At 42.1% G+C, this 25,288-nt stretch overlaps 2 protein-coding genes across 6 annotated transcripts in view; one reads left to right on the forward strand and one right to left on the reverse strand.

Moving 5' to 3' along the window:
* The window catches only part of RNMT (RNA guanine-7 methyltransferase), a 14,145-nt gene extending 9,346 nt beyond the window's left edge, over positions 1-4,799 (reverse strand). The window contains 5 exon segments of the mRNA XM_015855149.2: positions 441-563; positions 1,706-1,838; positions 3,580-3,660; positions 3,662-3,861; positions 4,681-4,799. Of these exon segments, the coding sequence (XP_015710635.1) occupies positions 441-563; positions 1,706-1,838; positions 3,580-3,660; positions 3,662-3,861; positions 4,681-4,774 (631 nt within the window). The 5' untranslated portion in view covers positions 4,775-4,799.
* On the forward strand, positions 4,771-20,108 carry FAM210A (family with sequence similarity 210 member A). Of its 5 annotated transcripts, XR_001553406.1 has the most exons (6): positions 4,926-5,059; positions 13,187-13,303; positions 14,259-14,722; positions 16,824-16,935; positions 18,194-18,717; positions 18,822-20,108. XR_001553406.1 is itself a non-coding variant. In XM_015855153.2 (5 exons), exons 3-5 carry the CDS (start codon positions 14,283-14,285, stop codon positions 18,458-18,460), a joined length of 819 nt encoding a protein of 272 aa, XP_015710639.1. In that variant the 5' UTR covers positions 4,771-4,883; positions 13,187-13,303; positions 14,259-14,282; the 3' UTR covers positions 18,461-20,092. The 5 variants fall into 5 exon arrangements, 4 of the variants coding, with proteins under 4 accessions (XP_015710639.1, XP_015710638.1, XP_015710636.1 ...); XM_015855153.2 differs by lacking the exon at positions 4,926-5,059 and adding an exon at positions 4,771-4,883 and having other exon boundaries at positions 18,194-20,092; XM_015855152.2 differs by lacking the exon at positions 4,926-5,059 and adding an exon at positions 4,774-4,883 and having other exon boundaries at positions 13,190-13,303; positions 18,194-20,092.
* The last annotated feature ends 5,180 nt before the right edge of the window (positions 20,109-25,288 follow it).

Genomic DNA, 25,288 nt, shown 5'->3' on the forward strand with positions numbered 1-25,288 from the left:
CCAGGTTTTGCCACAACATTGTAGGGTTTGTTCATTATTTTTTTTTATATGCAAGTCTTACATGCATATTTTCAGGACAGTTCAAGAATATTACAGAATACTAAATACGGGAGAAAAGACAAAATACAAAAAGTCAGCCTTTTCTCCCATATTACATTTCACTTGAGACAATCTGTGATGTCAACGTTTTTCTTTACAGATAGTAGTTTTTACTTAAGAGTTGAACTGGATCTTTGTAATTACAAGAACCATTAATATTCTGTATGTGCTGGCAATCAAATAAATGTCTTCAAGTTAATACACAAAAGAAGCCTTTTTGACAACAGATGTATGCACTCTGGAACCTACCATAAAAAGGGAAACAATATGTGACTGGAGAGGTGCTTATTTGTCCCATAACACCAGTGAACTTTCCCCAGAAAGTCATTGTGTCTTCTTACCCGTACAGACAAGTTTTTTAATTCTGCCTTTCCTCCATTTCAGTAAGTCTCCGCCTTTGCCACATCCCAGATCCAAAACAGTAATATCACTCTTTTTCTGTCGTACGCGGTCTATAAATTCCCCTAGGAAAATAAAAGGCAGAATGCGTATACAGGTCTCCTTGACTTATTTCTCTTGTACAGAGATCCATAGAGGACCAAAGGGGTTCAATGATTTCAAACCATACAAGAGCTTACTTTGCCCTTAAGTCTTCTTAACACTGCAGACTTAAACTCCTTTTATCAGTAACTACTAATGATGAAAGTAACAACCACAAATTGTTAAGACTATGAACAAGATAACAAATATTTTCTGTACATTCTATACATTGCCTGTAATGTGATTGGAGCACTGAACTACTTCCTTGCAACCAAAAGCAAAACTGTACATCACTAAACAATAGCTCCATGTATAAGGAGAGAAAAGAGTTCCCTTTCTTTACCACTATGGTGAAGGCAGATGTTATTTTTAAGTGTGTGAAAGCTAAAAGACTTAAAGCCAATTAAATGTGTCAGCCACAACCTTCTCTTGCAGTCACATTAACAAACTTGCATAATAGATAATAGTCTCGTGCGGGTTGGAAGGGACCTTAGAGATCATCGAGTCCAACCCCCGTGATCATCGAGTCCAACCCCCGATTGGGGTTCCCCACTTGGTCTTTCCCGGGCCTTGCAATAGCACTAGCCACTTGTTTGCTGTCTTCTTACTCAACATGTACCAATTTCATTCTCTTTTCTACCTCTGCTCTGTGCTAATGCTGGTGTACTAAGAAAACATCTTGACACGCTAGCAACTTCACAGCAAGGGACACAAAATATGTCTTGAGACTACAATTATAACACCATACTAATGAGATAGACTGCGACTGAAAGGCTTGAACACAGGTTTAATTCCAGAGAGAGGAAACCAATCTGTGGACAACAGATACTGCTTTATGTAAAAAGTAGCTGTTTCTTTAAGAATCAAATTCTCTAGTTTTCCATCTTTTTAAACCGCTGAATTTGATGACACAAAAAATATTTACTTTACTTAGGACAGACTGTTTTGATGATACAGTTTAGAAACTGATTGAGTTAGATTAAAGTAGCAATAAAAACTCAATCTAACAAGAACGGATTATTTAAGATTCAAAGCTGTCCCTTTCTCTTTTAAAATAGTATGGAAATAATACTGTGAAAAATAAAATATTTCACTAAGGTCTAAGAAATCAGGTGAGAAAACTTACCAATGAGGACACTCTTTGTCCAGTTATTAAAGTTTCGGAGGTAGAATATGCGACTCTGGCTGCGTTTTTCCAACCCAACTTCTTGAAGCTCATTGTAATGTGCAGCTACAGCTTGCCCATGGCCTGCCTCACTCTGTAGAGAGAAGGAACAGTATGAAAGAGAATAACGATGAGGTTATCCCATTTAGTATTCATCTAGCTATAGAAATATCTCTGGTTTAGCCTTACCATAATGAGCTGAAAATAAAAGCCCCATATGATACCGAAAAGCATTCTATAACTACATATTCTAGCTGTCAAGCTCTATCTACAGCTCCAAACAGCTCTTCATCTTAAAAACAATCTTCAGGTGCATACACAGCATGTGAAAAAACAGATTATAAATAAAATAACAGAACACTGAGAACCAACAGAAATTCTGTGAAGCACAAAAGCATCTAACTGGATAAACAAATTGAACTCTCAGTCAAAACTCACAAACACACCACAGAATTCTAGCTACTATGAGTTTACATTGCAATGGAAAGCGCTCCTAACTGTAATTCACAACAAAAGTCAACACCCTAAAATCTTATCATTCACATAACAATTGCTTAAGGGAAAAGAAGGTTTCACAGGCTTTAATATGCTGCATTAGTTCTTCAGCGTTTCATAACATTTTAGAAATCTAAGTAGGTACACAGGCTTTCTTGTCTGGAGCAGTATAACCTCATCATCTATTTATTACCTCATTTAGCTGACTGTGACTAACAAATATTTTATCCCTTTCTAGTCTTTTTAAGGAAAAGCACAGCTGGCCTGCTGAATAGCTGCTGAAGGTGACTTTGACAAGCATGTGAGACACATAGATATAATCTAGGCTTCTCAGCTGCTGTAGCCACAAGTAGAAAAGTACAGTAACAACCAGACTGTTGGCAGCTGCTTTCAGTGTAATCACTTATCTATACCTTTATGCTACACGAAAGCAATGTATTATTTGTCCATTTAAACCTTACTTTATTAAAAAGATGAAAGGGTTCTTCTTTCTGGGTATTACTTTCTCAGACTGCTTAAATTAAAATGCAGTAAAAATTACAGAGAAACAAAGCATTAGGTTGAAAACATTTTTAAGTTGCATTTAAACACTTCCAGAGGTTAAAATTAGACCAGATGAGAACACAGCATTATTTTCTACAAACCCATACAACAATAAGAGATAGACTCATATAAAAGACTGCCTCTCCTTTTCAACCTTCAGTTAGAAAGGCAAATATTTTCTGCTAGTCTGAAACAGAAAAGGGACAAACACAAAAGAAACAAGAGAAAGCATCGCCAAACCTTTCAGTTTGTTTACAAATGTTACTGAAGAGGATGCACTTTCTAGAGTTTTCTGAGATTTCCAATATTTTCTTCAGGAAATTAAAGGACAAATTATCTTAGGAACAAACCTTTCATGCACAGATAACTAGAATAACACACAGGATAACTTAGCATACAAAACACACTGACTTCCACTGATCGTCTTTATCTTCTTTAAGTCCAATATAACTTCCGCACTAGGGGAAATGGATCCAGGTTGAAGGAGGGAAGATTTAGGTTGGATGTTAGGGGGAAGTTCTTTACTAGGAGAGTGGTTAGGCCCTGGAACAGGCTGCCCAGGGAGGTTGTGGATGCCCCGTCCTTGGAGGTGTTCAAGACCAGGTTGGACGGGGCCCTGGGCAACCATCTGGTCTAGTAAATGTGTATGTTTGGTGCCCTGCCAGGCAGGGGGGGGGTTGGAACTCACATGATCCTTGAGGTCCCTTCCAACCCGGGACATTCTGTGATTCTGGGATGCTGCAACAAAGCTACCAACAAGTTCACGCTGACATCCTGTTAAACTGAACAACACTCACCAAACTTTCTTAGGGAGGTTCTTCTTCAACATCTGCTATGTTCCTTTTCAGGCCGCTGCCCTGATCACCACCAGCAAGTTTTCTTCTCATTTTCAGTGGAGTGCGCTGTACCTGCAGTTGAGCTATTGCCTTCCAAATTGATACCTGAATCTGCCTCTGAAGTGTGAGATGTTCTCTCCACTTCTTCATCCAAACTCTTCTCTACTTCCTTTTCTTCAGCCTTGGTTAAGTCAGCCATTTTTTGACACGTAAAACTCCCTACCCGTTGATCAAAATAAAAAACTACAGAGAAAAAAAGCCTAATGTTAGCAATGAGCTTAACATACTTTCAACTACAGTAATGACTTTCCATTGTACTACTACCAGATTATAAAAACACACGTTTTTGTCATAAACAACACAGAGTTTGAATTTGCATAGCTGTAATAAAATACACAGAGTTCCAACAAATTCTCATTATAGTAAGATGAAGTGAAGGTAAAGCTTTACCCTTCATGCTTGAGTCTTCCACTGCTATTTTGCTTGATTAACTTCACAGAATCACAGAATTGTAGGGGTTGGAAGGGACCTCTAGAGATCACTCGAGTCTCCAACACCACCTCCTGCCAAAGCAGGCTCCCTACACCACCGTCACACAGGTAGGCGTCCGGCGGGTCATTTGAATATCTCCAGAGAAGGAGACTCACCACCTCCTGGGCAGCCTGTTCCAGTGCTCCGTCACCCTCACTGTAAAGAAGTTCTTGTGCACATTTGTGCGGAACTTCCTATGCTGTACTTTCATCCCATTACCCCTAGTCCTATCCCCTTGCTTTGGTTTGAGACCCACAACCACCCCTCTCTTCCCTCCAAAACATAACCTACAGGCCTTTTTATACTCAGAACACAAACCAATATTCCCGTAACCCCACATGCAGTTCAGCACATCGCTACCACAGGGCACACTGACGCTCCATCACTCCTCACAGCACCCTTAGCAAGCAGGGCCCGCTCTTCCCAACCAGGCAGCTGTGGGAGCTGCTTTCTCCATGCCCACGGCCCAACACATGCCCTGTCTCCCCGCCACTGCCAACAGCAGGCGTGAGTAAGACGCGCGGTGCTCACCCAGCACAACCCGCCGCCATCGTGTTTGCGGAGATGACGCCTCTACCGAGTAAACGCCACATCCGGGATGGGAGGAGAAGGCGACATTGCTCATGCGTTGAATAGGAGCTGGCCTCGTTTCTGCGGGAGGACTACGAGTCCCACAAGCCTCGAATGGGGCGGGAGCGCCGGGCGTGCGCAGTGTGTCTCCGCCGTGCCCCAAGGTGATGGTGGGGACGGGCGGCGCTGCACGTTGCCCTGACGCGCGCGGGAACGGGGGGGGGGGTCGGGGGGAGAGATCGGTTAACGGCCAGTTAACGGCCGGTTAACGGCAGACCGGCCGCCTGCTGTGTGCACAGGGTCCCCGGCCCGCGAGGAGGAGCGGTGGCTCGGCCGCAAGGTACCGAGGGGCTGGGGGGGGATCGGCCCTGGGAGGGAGAGGGGCTCCCGGGGTACCCCGTGCCCCGGTGTTGGCTGTGCCCGCGGCCCAGTTGCAGTCTCAGTCTCAGAAGGCGGGGAGGGGCTGAAAGCTGTGTCTGCGGGCCGCCCGCTGCCCCTCACGCCCCGCATGTCCCGCGGCCGCCCTTCCTTGTGTGGAACATGTCGGCCGCCGCCGTGTGACGCTGTTACGGAGCTGCGCTGCTCAGGGTTCTCGGGTGGGAGTCCTTGCAGGATAGCGCAAATTGCAGTGCAAAGGTTGTGCTGAGAGAGCTGGGTGCTGCTTGGTGAATCGCCTGCAGCGTGTGGCTAATAAACGCTAAAGGCTGATTGTACCCGCTGGGGAGTCTCAAAGTTGAGAAGTCCAATGTGAGCTGTGTGAGGTGAAATGATGTTTCTGTGCTCGTCTTGGACTGGCAGCCTTTCTTCTCGTACTTCCTGTCTGGACTTGCTTTGGAAGTCTCAGAACCCTGTTGACAGACTTGTATACAGTTATGGATCTCATTGGTAGTCCGCTTCTTAACAACCAGTGTTTTACAGAGACTCCAAGTATGAGAAGTCAGAAGGCTTTTTGCTAAGACTGTTAGTTCAGAGGAGTCATTTTTACTTTCAAATCAAACACACTTCTCTGTCAGGTATTAAAGATTGTGCTTCTGACCCCATTTATTTAGTGCCTTCTAAAGTTGGCCCCAGAGGAGGAAGCATGAATTTGGGCATCAACATACCCCAGAGTCCACACCAAAATGTATCTTAAGCAAACCTCAACTAACAGCATTCCTCAAATTACCTAAACCCAAAGAGCTTTTTTACTGTTGCAAGTGTAAACTTAAGAAGTTTCCTTGAACTTATGCTACTTTAGGGAGCGACAAGCTCTTAGTTTGGGGCCTACCTTGATGTCTGTGCCCCTCCATAACTTGATTTGTAGCTGCTTCGGTATGGGAAGTGCTTGTGCAGAGGGTAATGCGTCTCCGTGTCTCTCTCCTATGGATCTTGACAGGTGTTTATCTCCTATCTCTGTCCATGATCTGCTTGAGTTGAGAGAGATATGACTGGCCTCTGTGGCAGCACTGTGGAATTGCAATCACTGCTCCAATCAAGGAGAAAAGGAAATCATTGGATGCATTGGGTGGGTGGTTATCTGATGACTTGCACATGGCAAAAACAGAGTAGGCAGACTGAGACTCTGTTAAGAGTATGTAACGAATGTAAGTTAAAAAAAGGTTTGTCTGGTGTAACTTTCCATGCATCTGCTTTATACGCTGTAGAGCCTGATAAGAAAAGATCTGATCTAGTAACTAGCCTTTTAAAGGCTCCGTGTAATTCTGTTGTAGATGATCTCTTTTCCATGTAAACTGACCTAGTTCTCTGTGTGTGCTTCTAGACATCATTGCAATGAAGTCTGCTTTTGGAAGACAGAGAGTTCTCGTTGTCCTGTTATCTTAGATAACAGGCCTCAGTTTGCATCTCAACATGTTTCTGGATTTGTATGGCGTTCTGATTTCCGTGTTGATTTTGGAGATAGGCAGACAGCTGGTGCAACAGCAAAAACAGAAAAAGTAGTGATTTTACAAACGTCTCTAAAACTGGTAGTTGAATCTATAACAGTCCTTGCATTCATTTAGTTTTGCAGATTGGGAGTAACAGTGTAACTGTTGATGTTGATATGCTATAAGCTCTGACTGTTGAAGCTCAATGTTGTTTCACAATTAGAAACTGAAGTGAATCCAACATCAGCAGTGTTTCCGGAGTAAGAATTGAATAAAACCACAAAGAGCTGAGGTCTGCCAAATATGACTGAAATCCTCCTGGATGGCAAGAATGCTTAATGGCATCTGGATGAGAAGCTACAAGATAAGGTTTAGTAGCTTGTGGTAGCAATGGTAATGGGAGGATGGTTGGACTGGATGATCTTGTAGGTCCTTCCCAGTCTTGTGATTCTGTGATCTATGACAGAAACCTTGCTTGCTGTCAAGACTTTTCTGATGTGCACGTGGTAGTGATCTCAGTTCTCAAGGACTTGCATTTACTTTGAGCCACTCAAATCCTTTTTTACACTAGTAGCCTTCATCATTTAGTTCTTCTTAACATCCTATTACCTTCAAACTAGCTATATGATGCATGCTTCATCAAAAAAGAAGGCTTTATTTTTGTTTTTCCAGACATAACATTGTTCATTCTAAACAAAGCTATCTGAATAGTAAAACTAGGTCTCATCCCATTTGTACCTATCAGAAAAAGAAAGTATCGGTTAGCTGGGCTGTAAACCGTAGTCCCAGGGATCTGTTATTTGATCATATCCGAAAACTGACCTTGGTCATGTGCAACAGTCATATAAACAAAACACCAAGTTGGGTGGCTGTGGCTGTGGCTGTGTGTAGTGTAGTAGCGGGAGATCCTATGCAGTTGTATGCAGAAATTGAGTAACATATCCTTGCAAAACAGAATGAGGGGAGAGAATGAGGGTTATACTGTCAAGTACTAGTGAGTAAATTCCACAGAATGGAACACCTCTCCTATGAGGACAGGCTGGGAGAGCTGGGGCTGTTCAGCCTAGGGAAGACTGGGAGGTGACCTGATAGCTGCCTTTCAGTATTTAAATGGGAGCTACAGGAAAGGAGGGGGCAGACTCTTCAGCAGGGTCTGTGGTGATAGAACAAGGGGAAATGGTTTCAAGCTCAAACAGAGTAGATTTAAATTGGTTATAAAGAAAAAGTCTTTTACAATGAGTATAATGAGGCACTGGAACAGGTTGCCCTGGGAGGGGGTGAGTGACCTTAGAGACTTTCAAGGTGAGGCTGAATCAGGCCCTGGGCAACCTGATGCAGCTTTGGTGTCCCTGCTCATTGCAGGGCAGTTGTACTAGGTGGCCTTCAGAGGACTTTCCCAACTCTAAAGATTCTATGATTCTAAATTCCAAAACAACAAATTTTCAAATACATACAGATGCATGAAGAAGGTCTTACTTGATGCTTTTGAAAAATAGCTGCGATCTCAATTCAGTCTTAGGGCATTCAGTGTATCTCCCTCATGCATATTCTTCTGTTTCCTAACTGCAGAAGGAGCCTCAGTTGAATTTCATTGTTTTTTGGACACCAGCAAACTCAACCACTCCATAAGAAGTCAGTTTTCCTTAGCTCTGTGGCTTGTGAATTCTTGCTCTTGGTAAGAGGGAGCAAAATAAGACTGCATACCTTTGTTGTTTGTTGCTTGCCTCCAAGTATTGCTGCATCTCCTAGAAGGACACTAAGTTGTTATGTACTGCAGCTATGAGGAGTGACTAAAAATATGTGGTTTAGGTACAACATTTTCTGACTGGAACATCTTTCAACTGTGTTTTCTTTGCTAAGCAACAGTAGGCTGTATGTCGCATCAATAAAGTATTTGTGAATCCACTGAGCTCAACACTGTATTTTTAATAACTATCCAGCACTTATAGGGAGGTGTCTGATGGGTCATGCTCTACTGGTAGGCTCTGTACATTGTCAGAATCCTGCCATGACTCTAAGATGTCTTAAGCAGCTCTTGATTGTGAAATGAAGTGGTTTGCGTCGATGGCATTGAGAAGGCCAAGGGAGAAGTGAGAATGCTATGAAGAGTCTGGCTGACTGAAAGACTCCTCCTGGTACCCAGGGGACCATCTGAATCCTGTTGTGGTGCCCTTTGGTAAATTGGATGGAACCTCATGCTAGAGGTTATCTTCTGAATATGCCCAATTTGCTACTTCAGTCTGCGCCCAAGATTGTTGTTATGGTCCTACAGTGAGGGTGACGGAGCACTGGAACAGGCTGCCCAGGGAGGTGGTGGAGTCTCCTTCTCTGGAGATATTCAAGACCCGCCTGGACGCCTACCTGTGTGACGTGGTGTAGGGAGCCTGCTTTGGCAGGGGGTTGGACTCAATGATCTCTAGAGGTCCCTTCCAACTCCTACAATTCTGTGATTCTGTGAAGTCTCATTAGAATTCTTTAGGTGTGAAGCCTCTGCTCTGTGAGTGATGCTCTTTCAGATACTTGCAGATGTTGTCACTGTGTTGGTTGCATGATCAGTCATGTCCTCTAAGCAAAAAGCGCTGCCTAAATTGAGTAGTGAGCAAAGAAAGTTTATCAGCTCAGCTATCCAAACCTTAACAAAAGTAATACTGTCATATGAACAGGTTGCATTTGTATGTGGAGATGTGAGTCTTACTTGATGCGTTTACTAAAAATTATGGTGATGAATGTGGTTTTGAGCATGTGTGTGTTCTGTAAATGTTATGATCGGCCTCTTCACACATAATTTTTCAAGACTTTCTGATTGATACTGCGCATATTTCCCCATATGGACAACTTTGAATTCACAACAGAGATTTCAACGCTTAACTCTGAATATTTAGAAGAGATTTGCAGTGGAAGTGAATGTCTGCCAACAGTAATTCTGCTGAGAGATGATCATTCTGTATGGGTGTTTTTTTGTTGTTGTTGTTTTGTTTTTTTCGCTTGTTTGTTTGTTTTTTGCTGGGAGAAAATAACAGCTCTTCAGTGTTTGAAAATGTGAAAAAGTCCAGTTTGAAAGAATGAAAGTCTTGAACTTGATGCTTCCAACGTGGATTCTGTTCCTGTTGAATTTGTTTGGTTGGGAGGCAGAGGGCTGGGTTTGGTTTAATGCAAATTTTGTTAGGTAACAGTTTTGTCACAACTGGTGCTGTTGGCTGTGGTTGGGTTAGTGCAAGAAGGGACAAGGTGCGATGAGATGAGACCTGCAAAGACTTGAGGTGGCAAAAATGGCATTTATCGCAGCCAGAAAGGAAACGGTTTTGGCAGCCTCGATGCAAGGTGAGGGAGAAGCTTGTACAAAGTTGATGCTGAGATCCAAGTTTAAGCATGTTCTTAATAAATTCCTTTTGCAGATAAAGGAAAGTGTATGAGTACCTATGCACTTTTGATATTGCCTGTTCAAAGAGGCTGAGCTTTATTTGATTTAGCAGCAGTTGTTCTAGTGGAGGTGACGATATCTGCCATGTGTTTCCATTTGCTTTATTGTACCTTTCAAAATAAGACCAAATATTTGTTTTCAACTCCAAGAGCTGTTCATTTTAAAAATGATCTAAATTTGATGTCAATCAAGTCCTGGGTAATTGGGAAGATTATGAATGTGGAAATGAGCTTGACTACTGGAATCCAAATTAGGAGTCGCAGAAGGTCTTGAGCGAGCTGAAGTTCACTTTTGTCATTTTTTTTTTTGGCTTAGGGATTTCAAAGACATGCAAGAAACTGTTCTAGATGAGGCCTGCTTATGTGCATTGTCTTTTGCAGAGCCTTTGAGTGACTTAGAAACTTTCTCTTGCTGGGCAGACCTACCCACACCCACCACACATGCTCACGTGTTGACGGCCCTTTGGTTGAACTCTCCTGATAGAAAAACACCAGTGTTTTGAGAGAGATGAACTGTTGATATATCGAAAGATTTGAGGATGAAAGAGGTTATTATGGGTTGCTTGGGAAGGTTTCTGTATTATTCCGAAATAGAAAAGAAGGTGGAAACCTCTTGTATTGTTGCGAGAGATGTACTTCTGTAAAAAAGTCGGTAGAGGGCAGAGTAAAACTTTAGAATGAAGGAGCCCAGCGTAGATGTTCAGCACTGCAAAGCTGAATGGAGTTCAGGGTTAAAACGTAGAATAATGCCAGACATTAAACAGTCTGGAGCAGAAAGCACTACAGACAGCTGAATATTCTAATAGAAGATGGATAGAACATTCACACTTTGTATAAGCGCAGTTGTGTGCAAATTTGAGATCTAATGCCTTTCCATATACAGGAGCACAGGGATACTACTGTCACACTGACTGGATGCAGATCAGCTGTTAAGACTTCTGTTTAGCATTCCAGGTCTATAATTCATCACATTCATTGCATTAGGCTCTCCTGCTTTATTTAATGACTGAATCCAACGTTCAGAGTTCAAAAGCTCTGCAAGTACTTCTACCTAAAGCAACTTCTGGTTGTGCTTGCCAATACTCAGAAGGCTGTAGTAGTAGAGGTTGCCATGTTAATAGGGGCAGCTCTGTCTGAGGGTTGATTCTACTATCTTGACCTCACTCAGGTACCAAAAACAGCAGTACTCAGTCTGAGCATGAGCTACAGTATCTGATCTTATCTCTGGCATGATTTCTCTTTCCAGAAGCAGATATCCACAGCTGATATCTTTGCTGTATCTCTATTGGTCTGGCTTGTTGCTTGTGCGTTCTCCTGAGATCCCTGTTTACTGGTGCTTGGTTTGGTTTGCTTAACATGTTAGTATATATCCAAAGTCATCTCTGTGACATCCTGAATTTCTGCTGTCCTCAAAAACAAAAGTAAGTCTAATTTCTGGAATTTAGTAACCACTGGAAGGCAATGATTTCACAGTGCAAGTAGAGATGGGTTGCTTCTGCAGTACACCAGTTTTGTGCTGAAGCTGATCTAAATTACAAAAGTAAAGAAGCTGCCCAAGCAAAACCTCTGGCACTGTATGGAGGAGCTGAGCTATGCTCAAAAGGCCATGGGAGTCATTCCCTTCGTGTCAGAGGGCTTGTTGATTACTTATCATGAGGCAGGCTTCAGAAATGAAACAGATGTCCAAGAATCTCAACCTGGAGTGTATTCTGAGCAGCCAAGATCCTTTCAGCTCAGTTTACTGCCAGCTGGAAATGCCACTAAATAGCTAACAGAACATGACCATGCAGAAGAGACCTTATCCCAGAAGTGTTAACTTCATAGTTTGTCCCTACTAGCATCCATTCAGTTACTGTCTGCATGAGATTCTTACAGCAGAGAACAGCTGCATTTGTCATTAGATGCCTCCATGTTTATTTGTTCTTGTAACTCATGGAACTAATTATTTTCTTGATGAAAACATTGCACTTAGAGAATAAAATAATGCCTCAAATCCATAGGCTGACACTTTTTTTCCTGCTGCATGTTGCACATCCAGGACCCTGGGAACTTCCTCTCACTAACCACATCCTAAAGGATAGATTGCTCTGTATTCTTATTGTCTTTTGGAAGGATGAAACAACTACAGTTCCATATTCAGACACCTCTGTTGTATGTTTGGGGCTGTCTGTCCTGTTTAAGAGTTGTTCACAGTGCTGAACAATGTAATTAAAATACTACAATTGAGCGTGCTGTACCCATCGCATCTTTAACTGTATTCATTAATTAAAGTCAATTTATAAGATGTATGCTGTCATTTTATTAATTTGCCCTTCCTACGTACTGCTCTATCCATTGCAGATACAGTGCTTTCCTCTTCTAGGCTCACAGTGCTACTTGCCATTAGCATCATCCTCAATATACACTTCACAGGTCTCTTATGTGGTCAGATACGTAAATGAAAGGAAGTTTCCATAAAACAAAAGGATCTCTTGGAAATTTCCAACTTTGTTTTGAAATACCTGTTTTATTCTCTCTGTAAGCCCTGTTGTATTGAAGCCTTTCCTTATACATAAAGTATGTAACAAAAGGTCTCTAAAGCACAGAAGAAGAAAGTAGGATGGTTCTCAGAACGTTAGCTGGAGTATAGCGTCATATGTGCCTACACAGTTCAGGACCTCTTTGGGATCTACCCCAGAGAACTTCCCTTTGGTCAGGCAAGTCTTGCAGCCTGGAGAAAAACCCTGTAGTTGGTGAGCTCCAACTCCATCTGAGGATAAAGGAACAACAAAAATGGCACAAGTCTTGCCAGCGGTCCTTTTCTTTTTAGCTCTGCTTTCAGCAAGGGGTGTCTTTATAACTGTGTTGAGTTCTAATATGTAGCACACTTAATTCCATCAGCAAAGTCCTTGCAACTTACTGTTCATGATGAGCCACTGGCTGATGAGTGCTGTGGTGGCCCCCATTGCTTCCTCCTATTGAGGGGAATTTCAACTTTTTTTAAGTCCTTGAACTTGGAATGGAACACTAACACACAGCTTAGGAACATTCAAATTATGCAGGAAAAAAAGCCTACCATTAGGCTGTTAGTGTCCAAAATGTAAACCACACTGTAAGCAAGGTGTCAGACTGACCAGAGATATAAATAGCATCTGTTGGCTGTTGTTTGTATTTCTCTAAACACATCTTTTTTTCTACATTAGCAGAGTTGTCAGTATGTTCAAGACACTTCTTTGAAAGGAGGGAACTAGTTGAAGAACAGCCACTTTCGAAGATAAAAATCTTATCCTTTTTGTTGCGAATTTGAAAAGCAATAAAGGGTATGTATGAGTTCATTTTATTTTTTTTTTAAACCTCAGTTTATATTATGAATTATTTATCATTTTCAATAACCTAGATGATTTAACTATGAAGAAAACTGATTAAAGTATATGGAAAGGCTACAGTAGGTGAAGGAGATGCAAAGATGACAGTGGAGTTTAAATTAAACTTGAATGATTTCTAATTCGCATCAAGATTTATTAAGGTAGTTATGAATCTAAAAACATCAGGAAGATTTGCGTGTTGCGACTTAGCTGGCTTTAGTTATATAAAATCAATTGGAGCCATCTTTCTTTGGTGGGAAGGAAAGTTAGTTGTTCAGTAGTTTGCTGTTATTATACATACCAAACAATATTCCTGTCTTGTTTTATGCAGAACCTCACGGTGGTTCTTTTGAACTTTCAAGAGTAACTAATAAATCATAAGGCTAAGAGGATGATCTGCAGTTTTAAAATGATCTTTGAATTGTAATATTTGAGATTGCAAGGATTTTTTTTTTGTTGCTGTTCCAAACTATGATTTTTTTCTCTTAGTTCAATAGCATAATTAATTTTAATTATGTTGTGTGTGCGATCTCTTTAAGAGCATCCCACCATCACTGAAGCACTTTGGTAAGGTCTTACTACATCTGTCCAGGTTGGAGGTATCACCTGAACTATCAGCTACTCCTAAAAGTGAAGTTTCAGTGTTAACTTTTCAGCAGCTGTGCCATGTTGAGCGGATGAAGCAGTGCTATCAATAAACATCTTGACGACGGTTTTGGACAGAAGAATGAGCATTTTAGCTGCAAGGGGCACAAAGGGGATATTTTATTTCAGAAGTGAAGAAGATGGGAAAACCTACTGAAGTAGAGGAATAGAAAAAAATGAAACTTTAAGTAACACTGGAGCAATTGCAGATCAGTTAATTGAAATGAAACTTGTTTACAATTTCCCTGTTGTTTCTTCTCTACAGAAACCTCAGCCCCATTTCATCAAGATGCAAAGGAGTGTATTACATACTGCTTCTCAGCTGGCCCATGGGATGTGTTTGTTGTTTCCTCGCACTGGTGCCTTTCTTGGCTTAAAAGGACCATCGGTGTCATCTGATGTTGGATGCAAAGTGATTTTGGCACTGGACCCTCCTAAACGGTGTCTTCACGCAGGTGCAGCACTCTTTGCCTCAAAGAGCAATGCTGTTTCATCACAGCCAACAGACACTCCTAGGAAAGTACCAGAAGAGAGAGAACATTCGACTTCAGCAACTGAAGTACCCAAGCAGAGCCCTGCAGAGTCAGATGTTGACCCGTTACAAGACAAATCAATTAGTCTCGTTCAAAGATTCAAGAAAACTTTTAAACAGTATGGAAAAGTCATGATTCCTGTTCATCTTGTGACTTCCACTGTGTGGTTTGGATCCTTTTACTATGCAGCCATGAAGTAAGTTGATATTTTGTTGCAGTGTGCAATGCTGCTCTTTAATTGACCTGGACTTTCACAGGTGAAAGGATATAAGTTATTAATCTGTGTTAAAAAAAAATGTGTCTGTACATAATAGGAAAATGAGAACACGTTTTTACCTGAAGCATAAGATTAATACTGAAGGTATGTAGGGCTCACAAGCTTGTTGCTGTATACCAGATGTGCATTTGTTGCATTTAGAAATAGAGTATTTGCGATAAGGTAGCTCTCCCCCAAATATGCATGGATATAAACAGCAATGAAATGATTAGTAACCTTTCACCACACATAAATAGAGATTTGGAATCCCAATTGAGCTGTTAGATAAAATTTTCATAGACCTGTTCTTTGCCTTTGGATTTGAAGAATATTTCACCGCTTCCACCTCCCTTCATCCACAGTCTTCTGTCACTGGGTTTTTAATCTTTTACCTCACTCTGAGCTCCTTGCAAAATATACATCTTTTGTATTTCTGCTTCCCGTCTTTCCCTCTTTCTACTGAAACAAACTACTCCTGCAGCACAGACTTTTAATTGGAAAATTAAGTATTTGTGTGACCAGGAGAAAAAAAATGTTACGTATTTCTAATTTAGATTTCTTTAGTGTGGGACAGGTAATGTTTTGGAAAATGGCATTTATTACAAAGAACTACATCAGCTAGCAGCTATTAGTTCAGATGAAAGAGCACTGTCTATGTGAAAATGGTTTGCTAAATATAAGTAAATGTTTATCTCTGGATTGCTAGTGTTGCATATTTAATAATAGACCATATGAAACAATGACATTTTGTGGTGGCAAGGATGGGGCTTTGACAACAGAATGCCCTACCACACAAGTGTTTGTTTTAGTTACTCTAACCAGCTGGCATCATTGCCCTTTCTAGGAGCTATAGATCCAAATGTCATTCTAAATTTAGCCCATGTTGGAAGAATAAAGGTCTAGAGCTATTAAAAATATTTTGCTTTGGATGAATCCAAGTTGATACATCCAGGCTTTTCAAATTTGCTTTCTTGAAGTTAGCAGAGGAAAGCAATTGAAATATTTAACTAAGGAACTAATCATAACAAAGCTCTGATTTGTCATGCTACAGGAGCAGCACTCTCTTGAAGTGGAAAAATAACTTTCAGAATGACTGCTCACAGCACATGGCTAAACCATCGTGGTTTATTTAACAGCATTGATCAACGCTATCTTTTTGGTCTTAATAGATCTCACTTTTCTTCTCTGGAATTAGGCCTTCGGTTTGTTGATTCTAGTAATTGTTAGAAAATTCTTGCCTGATGCTGTTCCTGATCCTGTTGCTGAAGTGATCACATGCACAGAAAAACACTTAAAATGTTGTAAATAGTGGATAGAAATTGACAATGATGCTAATAGTACAACATTTATAAATTTGGGGAAGTGAGGTATCAGATCTATAGCTGAATGTAGCTTTCTATTACAAGGTAAAGGAGGACTGCCTTTTTTTGCCCTGCTCTTCTGTGCTGATAGAATTTCTTTGGTTTTCAGGTAGAAAGAAATTATAGCAAGAGCTCACTCCACCTTGTATTAACCAGATAGAACAGATGGGCACAAAAGCCTTGCATTCTTGTGCATATAACATTTGCATTGTTTTGCCACGTTCCATTTGTTTCATTTAAAAGTGAAGGGAAGACACTGAAATCTGGATCCTCTGCTTGTGAGCATGCAGCAGACGAGTCTGAAATCTCAAAAGTGGGGAAAAATATATTTTGGGTTCAATGGAGCTTGTACAACTGGAACCTGAGTAGCTGCCGTAGAACCCACTGTATCTACGCACCTCCAAACGTAGTAAGCTGGGATACAGGTTAGGTTTGCAGCTGCTCAGCCCAGCAGGGGAAATGTAAATGTGCTGCCTCCTGGGGGAATGCTTGGGGGAGAAAACAAGCAACACATTAATTTACCAACACGTTCAAAAACATAAGTGCATTGTTTGTATGAAAGCATCTTGCTATCAAATAACAAAAATCTGTGTGATTAAAAATGGAAATGATGCTCTAAATCACTGTTGAGATTTTGCGTGCTATCCTGTTCATTTTCAATTATATTTTCTCTTTGGCAGTGGAGTGAATGTTGTTCCGTTCCTAGAGTTGATCGGCTTACCGGATAGTATAGTAGACACCCTGAAAAATTCCCAGAGTGGAAACGCACTGACTGCATATGCATTGTACAAAGTAAGTATTTGTATGGTTTGTAAACAAGCTCTGTATCTTGCCTAGTTAAATAAATAGTATTTATTTGTTTAAATCAGGAAAAGTTTCTGCTGTTTTCTCTCTTTGATAGTTAGACGTATTTCAGCATTCATTTCCATAATAAGATTAGTCACATGCAAGTTAGTATGGGCTGTACTTCTAAAATAACTTTCTTGCTGCAGGATGACTGTCTTCCCTCAGAGATTTAATTACAATTAAGCTAGTCCTCTGTATCCCTGAAATAATTAACAGGGATAAAGAAGTAAATTTCAAATGCTTTATGATTCCTAATGAGCGTAGGTGGATTTATTTATTTATATATTTATTTTCATCCTGGAGGGTGAATTGGTTTGTCTTCTTCCATTGCTGTCAAGTGCTTTTACTGTCCACTTGAATCAATAACTTAGATTTAGATTTGGGTCTCATTTAATTGTTGTATGTGTTAAGTCTGTGTTTAGGGAGCCAAAAATATGTCAGACAGTGCAAAAATGAAGTCACGTATTTGCTTCGAATGCCACTCATCAGTTTCCTACCCAGACGTATGTGCTGCTTATCTGTTCTTTTATGACACCCCACCCTCCCACCCCCAACTAAATGTGAAAGCACTACTCTTGCCAAATGCTCCTGTGCCTGAAAGAGATCAATAAAGAAACACAGTTAAATACGAAGGTTTTATTATAGATGTGAGATTTGGCAGACATGAAAGCACTAGAATAAATTGCAAAGGGAAGATGATGCATCAATCTTTGAAGTCCTGAAAGAACAAGTTTGTTTAAACTTTCTAGAATAACAAACCTGGTCATTGTATGTTGGGTTAGCTGACTTCTTAAAGTCTCTCTTAGCTTTGGCTTTCTATAAGCAGGTCCTAATTTTAGACTTAAGTTAGATACCTATGCTCTTGTGGACTTTAGAATTCAAAGTACACCCTGTGTTAGTATTTCTACTTTGTTTATATAGCTCAGTGCTCCTGTGCTGCCTGTTCCTATCCACATTCTAAGGAGAGTTAATCATCTTTCTACAAACTACACAGGGAGGTATTTTAACACACAACTCTGATGCCTGTGCTAGTTTGTCAAAGGATGCTTAAGTAGGAATCATGTATTTCTGCAGCATGTACTGCAAATGGTTTTATCTATTAACAAACAGAAGATATTTTTAGTACCTGACATTGGCCAGTGTACGTTGTTAATATTAAAAATACATTCTGCTTGATAATACCGGCCTGTTTTATTTCTTTAAGATTGCAACTCCTGCCAGATACACCGTGACTCTGGGAGGAACATCCGTCACTGTTAAATATCTGCGCAAGCACGGCTACATGTCCACACCACCTCCAGTAAAGGAGTATCTACAAGATAGGATGGAGGAAACAAAGGATAAAATCACAGAGAAAATGGAGGAAACGAAGGATAAAATCACGGAGAAAATGGGGGAAACAAAGGATAAAATCACGGAGAAGATACAAGAAACCAAAGATAAAGTTTCGTTTAAAAAAATAAAGGACTAAGAGATGCTTAATTTTTGGAGATCCGTAACTTAGCACTTTAACCTTTTTTTGAGGCAGGAGATACAAAGTGCACTTCTGAGCTTTCTTGGGTTTTTTGTTGTTGTTTTAGTTTTTTGTCTGCAGACTACAGTTTCACTGTGGATATAAAATTACGTCTAATTCTTGAAGGCTGAAGTTTCCTGGAAGAGATAAATTGTAACAACATTTCAGTGAACAGAGGCAAAAATAAGCTTCAGATGACGAATTCATCTCCAGTGGTAACAGTTTTAACAGTTACTTCTACACCCTTTCCCCCTTCCCCCTTTTTTTGGTCAAAATGAAGAGTTCATATTAAAGCCACTACTTTACTCCTCCATCTTAGTGCACAGCCATTATTCCATCAGACTGAATCTTCCTATAAGTGAGAATGAAGATGTCTCTGCTGGGGAAGAAAACTTACTTTGTATTTCCAGGTATGTGGACTCAGACCTCTTTAATCGTGATCATCTCTTGACTTGGAGACAGACCGTTGTCACTGGTACTGCACACGAAGAAAAGAACGGATCAGTTACTCAGTGTGAATGAATTCATAATAGCTACATGGATTTGAGCTGATCTGTGACAGTTTATAGGCTGGGACTGCTACAAACCTTTCTCGGAAAGTGCATCTTTTCAGAAATCTCAACTGCAAACTATAGGAAGATGAGTTAATCACAACAGCCATGCTGTCAACTATGCTGTCTTTTTCTAAAGCTGATTTTCAGTAGAAAGTTATTAAAATGAATCAATAATTGTATATTAAAATCTAGGATCTTTCATTACGTTGAAGTTTACAAAACTGTTCTATTATTTCGTGGTAACCCTATAACACCATCAACAACAAAAATCCAGAAGAGAGGTTTACTCAAGTAGTAGGTACACTAGTGGAACTTTTTAAGTACATGTCAAGTTAGAGTTAAATCCCAAAGTTTCTCTTCCTATCCAAGAGTCCCTTGGATGTCTGTAGAACAGTTTAGCTTTCCTGAGACAGTGATCACAGTCTTAGCAGAATTTCACTCTGGGTTTTCTTACATGGAGCAAATACTTGTTTGTACCTGAAATGCTGAAAGGTTTAAAGTTGAAACTGCTGTGTTTGACTAGACTGGCAAACTTCTCTCTTAGTTCTACTCCAATTTTAGGCTGAGCTGACTGGGCTTTTTTCCCTATTTCTGTAACAGACCTCACTTCCTAGTAAATCTCTGCATGCGTATTTTGCTTAACAAAGTTGTTGGGTTTTTTTGTGGGTTTGTTTGTTCTTTTTTTTGCAGGGAGATGGATAAGTAAAGCAGCAGAGTTGGACCCTAAGCATTGTAACCAACTAATATAAAGTAACTGATAAAGCATCACTTCTGCCCCACTCTTCTACTTTTTCAGTGAAGTCACTAAGAACCGGTTCATGTTTGAGTCCATTGAACTTCATTCACTCAATTGTGCAGGATTGATTGCTTACTTCTCTGCCTCAGTCCATGTGTCGAAGTAGTAACTGCAATCTAACGCCTACCTCACAGGGCTGTTGTGAGGAATAATCATTGTATATTCAGTGTCCTGAAGATGTGAAGTGCCACATTTCTGACAAATACTATTAAAAAGTAATTCTCTCTAATGGCAAGCTCTTGAGAGGTGAGCACTACTTCAGAACTGGAGCTGAGATACTTTCCGTCTTCCTCTTTTAGTGTGCTTTTCCTTACTGTCTTTGAACATGTTTTTCTGACCTAACCTGTAAAAACTGAAAACCAGGGAAACAAAAAAGGCAGTGTTGCACTTTGCGTGGCTGGGACAGCTACGTGTGGCTCTTGTGATTCAACTCTTTCCTGCACTGGGCAGGAGCTGCACATGGGTGCTGTGCTGCCCACAGTTGGCACGCATGTAATGGCAATGTTCCTCAGCATGAAGCAGCCTCAGGCGGTGCATTTGGTAGCACAGAAGAAAGAGATACAGGTTGGTAAAGAGAAGGGTTTTGTGACTCATCCCCTGGAAGGGAGAGGTGTTGTCCTTGCCTCTTTCCAGAACCATCAAAGATCTGATGGGACCAGGGTGAAAGCATTTGCTGCCACAGGCAGCGGAGAAACTGCTGCTTTAGTGACTTACTTAATTTTTGCCTTCTTTTTCCCTCATATACAGCAGCACTGTTAGAGCATTACACTGAATTTGCTGCTAGTAGGCATGAATGTGATGGTTTTGAGTGGCTGCTGAAGAAAGAGCTGGAAATGAAACTGTATCTCTCAAGCAGCATCCAGAGCAACAAAGAAAGAAGACCTGGATCTTAAGTTAAAGCCTCAGATGAGGTGGGAGCGAGAGTTAGATCCCAGATTGGTGCCAGAGCCGGAGTGGCAGCCCAAAAAGCAGCCGGAGCAGAACTAGTGGCCCATGATAGGACTGAAGGTAATGCCCAAGTAAGGGCTCAAGGTAAGTTCAAGCCACAGTTGTAGCCTAAGGTGTTTCCAGAACTGAAATAGCAGCCTGAGCAAGAGCTAGGGGCAAACTCATATCCCATGTGCACCTGAGCAGAATCAGAGGCCTGTGTAGGATTCAGGGCAGTCATAGCTCAAGATGGACTCAGACCTGAAGATGTGAGCCAAGCACGGACCAGAGTCAAAGCCAAGGCTAAAGCCAAAGTCCAAAGATGGAACAGCAAGCTGAAGCCACAGCCCCCCCTGCTGTGTCAGGGCCAAAGTCAGAGTTGGAAATGAAGCCACAGATGTGGGGCCAAAGAAACAAGTTGCTATCAGGCCTAGCCAAAGTTGCACAGTGAACTGGTTGCTAAAGTAGCAACCCCGAGTCAGGCTAGACCTGAGAGATGGAGGTCCAAGATGGTGGCTGGAGCTTAAATCATGACCTACAACTGGGGATGGGGCTGAAGTTACAGACAGAGATGGGGTCAGATCTAAAGTCTTGCACTGAGATAACTAGCACTTAAATCACAATCTTGTTCTAGGTCAGTGGCAAAGTAGAGGCCCAAGCAGAGGCTGGCACCAATGTCCTGGTCCAAGCAGAGGCCAGAACTAAAATCATGGCTCAGGAAGGAGATGGCATCAAAGTAATAGTCAGAAGCAAAAATAGACTTTAATTCCTTACCCAAGAAAGGGCCAGAACTGAAGTCACAGACTGATATCAAGCGAGAGAAAAAGCTGCAGTCATGGACCAAGGGGGCCGGAGCAAGCAGTGCTAGAAGGTGAGGTCACAGCTGAATAGAGGACTGGAGCCAAATTAGTCAAGCAAGACCAGAATGGGGCAGGTCCTGAAGGCTCAATCCATGACACATGGGCAGAAGTCAAGGAAGACCAAGAAAGGGCCAAAATAGACATGAGAGTCGCTACAGAGAGTGAAGCCAAAGTCACAACCCAATACAGAGGAAGAGCCAAAGTCACTGCTAAGACAGGAGCTAATGCTACATTAGCCTTCTGAGCAGGGACTGGAGTAAACCTGATGGCCTGATAGCTGACTGAAGCAAAAGTAGTGGCCCAAGGTAGCGCCAGTGTTGAATTTACAGCCCCAGATGGAGCTGAAGCCAAAATCATAATACAAGACAGGGCTGAACCTGAAACTGACTGCATTGAAGTGAAAGTTAAGCAGACCAGGAGCCTAAATCATGGCCCACAGTTGCAGCCTGAAAAGGGAGTCACAGCTGTGGCCCATGAGGAAGCTGTAGCTGCTGAAAGTAGAGCTTGCTGCAAAGTTATGACCCAAGGAGGGAATTAAGCTAAAGAAGTGGTCCAAGATTGGGCTGAAGTAAAATTTGCAGCCCCAGATGGGGTGGCAGAAAAAGTCAGAGCCCAGATAGAGGCTGGAGCTTGAAGAGGAGCTGATAGCCACACACCACTTGGGATGGGATTTCCACTGGCATGGATCAAACAAACCCATATCTCAGTCCTGGGCTGAGCAGTTTCACACAGTCCTTATGGGTACCTTCTGGCTTCTCATGGATCGTTCAGGTTGTTCTGGCTATAAATAAGCCAGAACCACAACATACACTGGCTATAAATAAGCCAGAACCACAACATACAGGCTTGATGGGGAAGCACATGTGCCACAGCCATTCAGAAACTCTCCAATGGCCTGAGAATCCTAAAATCGTAAGATATCCTGAGTTCAAAAGCACCTGCAAGGATCATCAAGTCCAACCCTTGGCTCCATACAGACCACTCAAAACTCAAACCAAATGCTACAGCCTGGAGCCATGCCCACTGCCCCGTGCAGCCCGTTCCATGCCCACCACCCTCTGGTGCAGCACCTGTCCCCAGCCCCCAGCTGCCCCTCCCCTGATGCAGCTCCATGCACATTTAGATCTGGCACTGAAAGACATTTTAGTAGGGAAATACTGCAGTGGCAGCACAGAAAGCCCTTGTGCCCTGGCAGTGCACTGCAGCCCAGCAGGGCACTTGCCACATCATCTTCGGGGTCACTGCTGTCCTCATGTGACCATCCTCATCAAAACACATTTCTGATTGTGTTCCCTTTGGGTGTCAGCTTGGAGCACTGAGCTGCATTTGTCCTTATTCATCACTTACCGTCAGCAACAATAATAATTAGAGCTGTAATTATCCCCTGGCAATTATCTGGCTATTTTGATGAAGATGATCTTCTAACTAGAAAGAATGCATCTTGATTTCATAAGGCCACAGGGCAACATGTAGCATTAAGTTTGGATTTGAGTTTAAGCAATTGATTGGACGACAGCGGAGGAGGGAACACAGAGGAGGATACGCAGTCTTGTTTGGTAGTAAAAGAAAATGAAAGGGAAAAAAAACAACAGTGGTTGTGCCAGCATCCATTCCTAAAGGTGAAGACCTGAATCTTTTCATTTCCATAAAGAGCAGACCTATCAGCGGTGGCAGGAGAGATTCAGGCTGGACATTAGGAAGTATTACTTCTCAGACAGGGTGATGAGGCACTGGAATGGGCTGCCCAGGGAGGTGGTGGAGTCACCGACCCTGGGGGTGTTCAAGGAATGACTGAATGTTGTGTTGAGGGACATGGTTTAGTGGGAGCTATTGGTAATAGGTGAACGGTTGGACTGGATGATCTTTTGGTCTTTTCCAACCTTGGTGATTCTGTGATTCTATATGGGAAATGTACCCACAGTCTCCCATGTCCCAGTCTGGAGTAACTTACAAGCTGTGTGACAATTGCCATGAGAAGAGGAGTTTTAGCCTTCATCAGTGTTATGGTCAGATGGTGATTTTAGTGTGCTCAGTACCATTTTCCTGATGGAGTATAATTTTAATTGGGATGAAAGCGTCCATTTTCCCTAGCATGTGGCTAGAGCTGGTGTGCATGTTTTCTTATCTACAAGCATAGCAGAGGTAGAACATACAGTATAATTTAAAAAGGTGAGAGGGCTTGCACGGAGCGGCTGATGCGATCACTCAGCCATATGGCTTTCAACATGCACCACTGCACCTCTCACTGAGAAGCTGCAGCACCCAATGCTGCACCACTGACCCTCTGAAACACACACAGCTGGACTGCAAAGCCAAAGGGGGACAAAGTGGCCAGAAGCGCGGTCCTGCAGCGTCCAGCTGAGCCCCACCTGTCAGGTTTTTCCATAGAGAAAGACACCAGCTGATCGGCTTTTTTGGAGAGCCGTCAAGTTTGCAGCTGGATGCAAACTGGAAAGCACTTAATTACAATCCTAACCCAACTGTAGGAAAATAAACAGCTCCTATACATTGAGCTGTTGCCATAAACCCTGCTTGAAAGGGTATGCAAACATGTTAATGCCTTCGATTTGGCTCATATGACTTCTTCACCAAGTAAAGCCAACTAGGGCAAGCTTGGCTCAGCATATGAAAGACTCAGAGGCTGGTAATGTAATTACACGTGTATGCAAGTGCACGGGGACATGCGATAAGCTGTAACATTCCCAGGGCTTTGAGGACAAAACTAGTTGTTGTTTTTTTTTCCCCTCTGAGAGTTTCTTGCTGTCTAGGGTTAAATGTAGGTCAAGCTGTCTGAGCCATGTCTGTGGCACACAGAGTGGGATTAAATTGGAATTTTCCACTCAACTCCACTGTCAATCACTGTAATGTCTGCAAATGTTAAATTAATCTGGAGTGATCTGGCATTGGCATTGAAGAGGAGCTTCTTGGGTTCAAGGGTGACGTTTTGGCCTCCGTGGAAAAATTGCCTTCTCTCTCCAGGCGAGGGGTGGCTGCATTCTGATGGCTATTTAAAAACCCTGAAACTACCAGTGAAACCCAGAGAGATGGTAGCTCTGTACAAGGCAGAAGCGCACAGATGGGAGGAGCAGGGAGACAGTGCCTGGCTGCAGGAGGGACTGCGAGCGGTGGAGGCAGGGAGATGGCTCAGCACTGAGTGCTGCTGTGTCCTCTGTGCATCTTGAAAGCACCTCTGTGCAAAGCGCTCTGTAGCAGAAGCCATTACTGAGTATTTTGCAATAAGGATCTGCTGCTCTGCATGTGTTACAAAGGGCAGTGAGCATTCAGCATGGCCCGCTTCACTTGCAGTCCATAAATCCACCAGCATCCAGCACGTTGCCTTCAGCTCAATGTGTGTCCAGCACTGCTGCGCATCCCGGAATCCTTCCAACTTAATTAACATCTAAGAGTGATCTGTAGCACCCAAGGTAAGCAGAAGCAGGCAGTTAACCAGCACTACGTACAGCAGGTGATTTCTCAAACGCTGATGAATATCCTGGGAGTAATTAATGTTGTAAACTGTATGGGGTACTGAGAAACGTAACTCATCGCTTCGACCACGTGGAAAAGAATGGGCTCGTTCAGCTCTAACCTCTGCTCTCAGGAATAATCATTTCACACTTGGTCTGAAAAAAAACATGTAGAAAACAAG

Source organism: Coturnix japonica, chromosome 2, assembly GCF_001577835.2.
Source record: "Coturnix japonica isolate 7356 chromosome 2, Coturnix japonica 2.1, whole genome shotgun sequence".
NCBI classification, from domain to species: domain Eukaryota; kingdom Metazoa; phylum Chordata; class Aves; order Galliformes; family Phasianidae; genus Coturnix; species Coturnix japonica.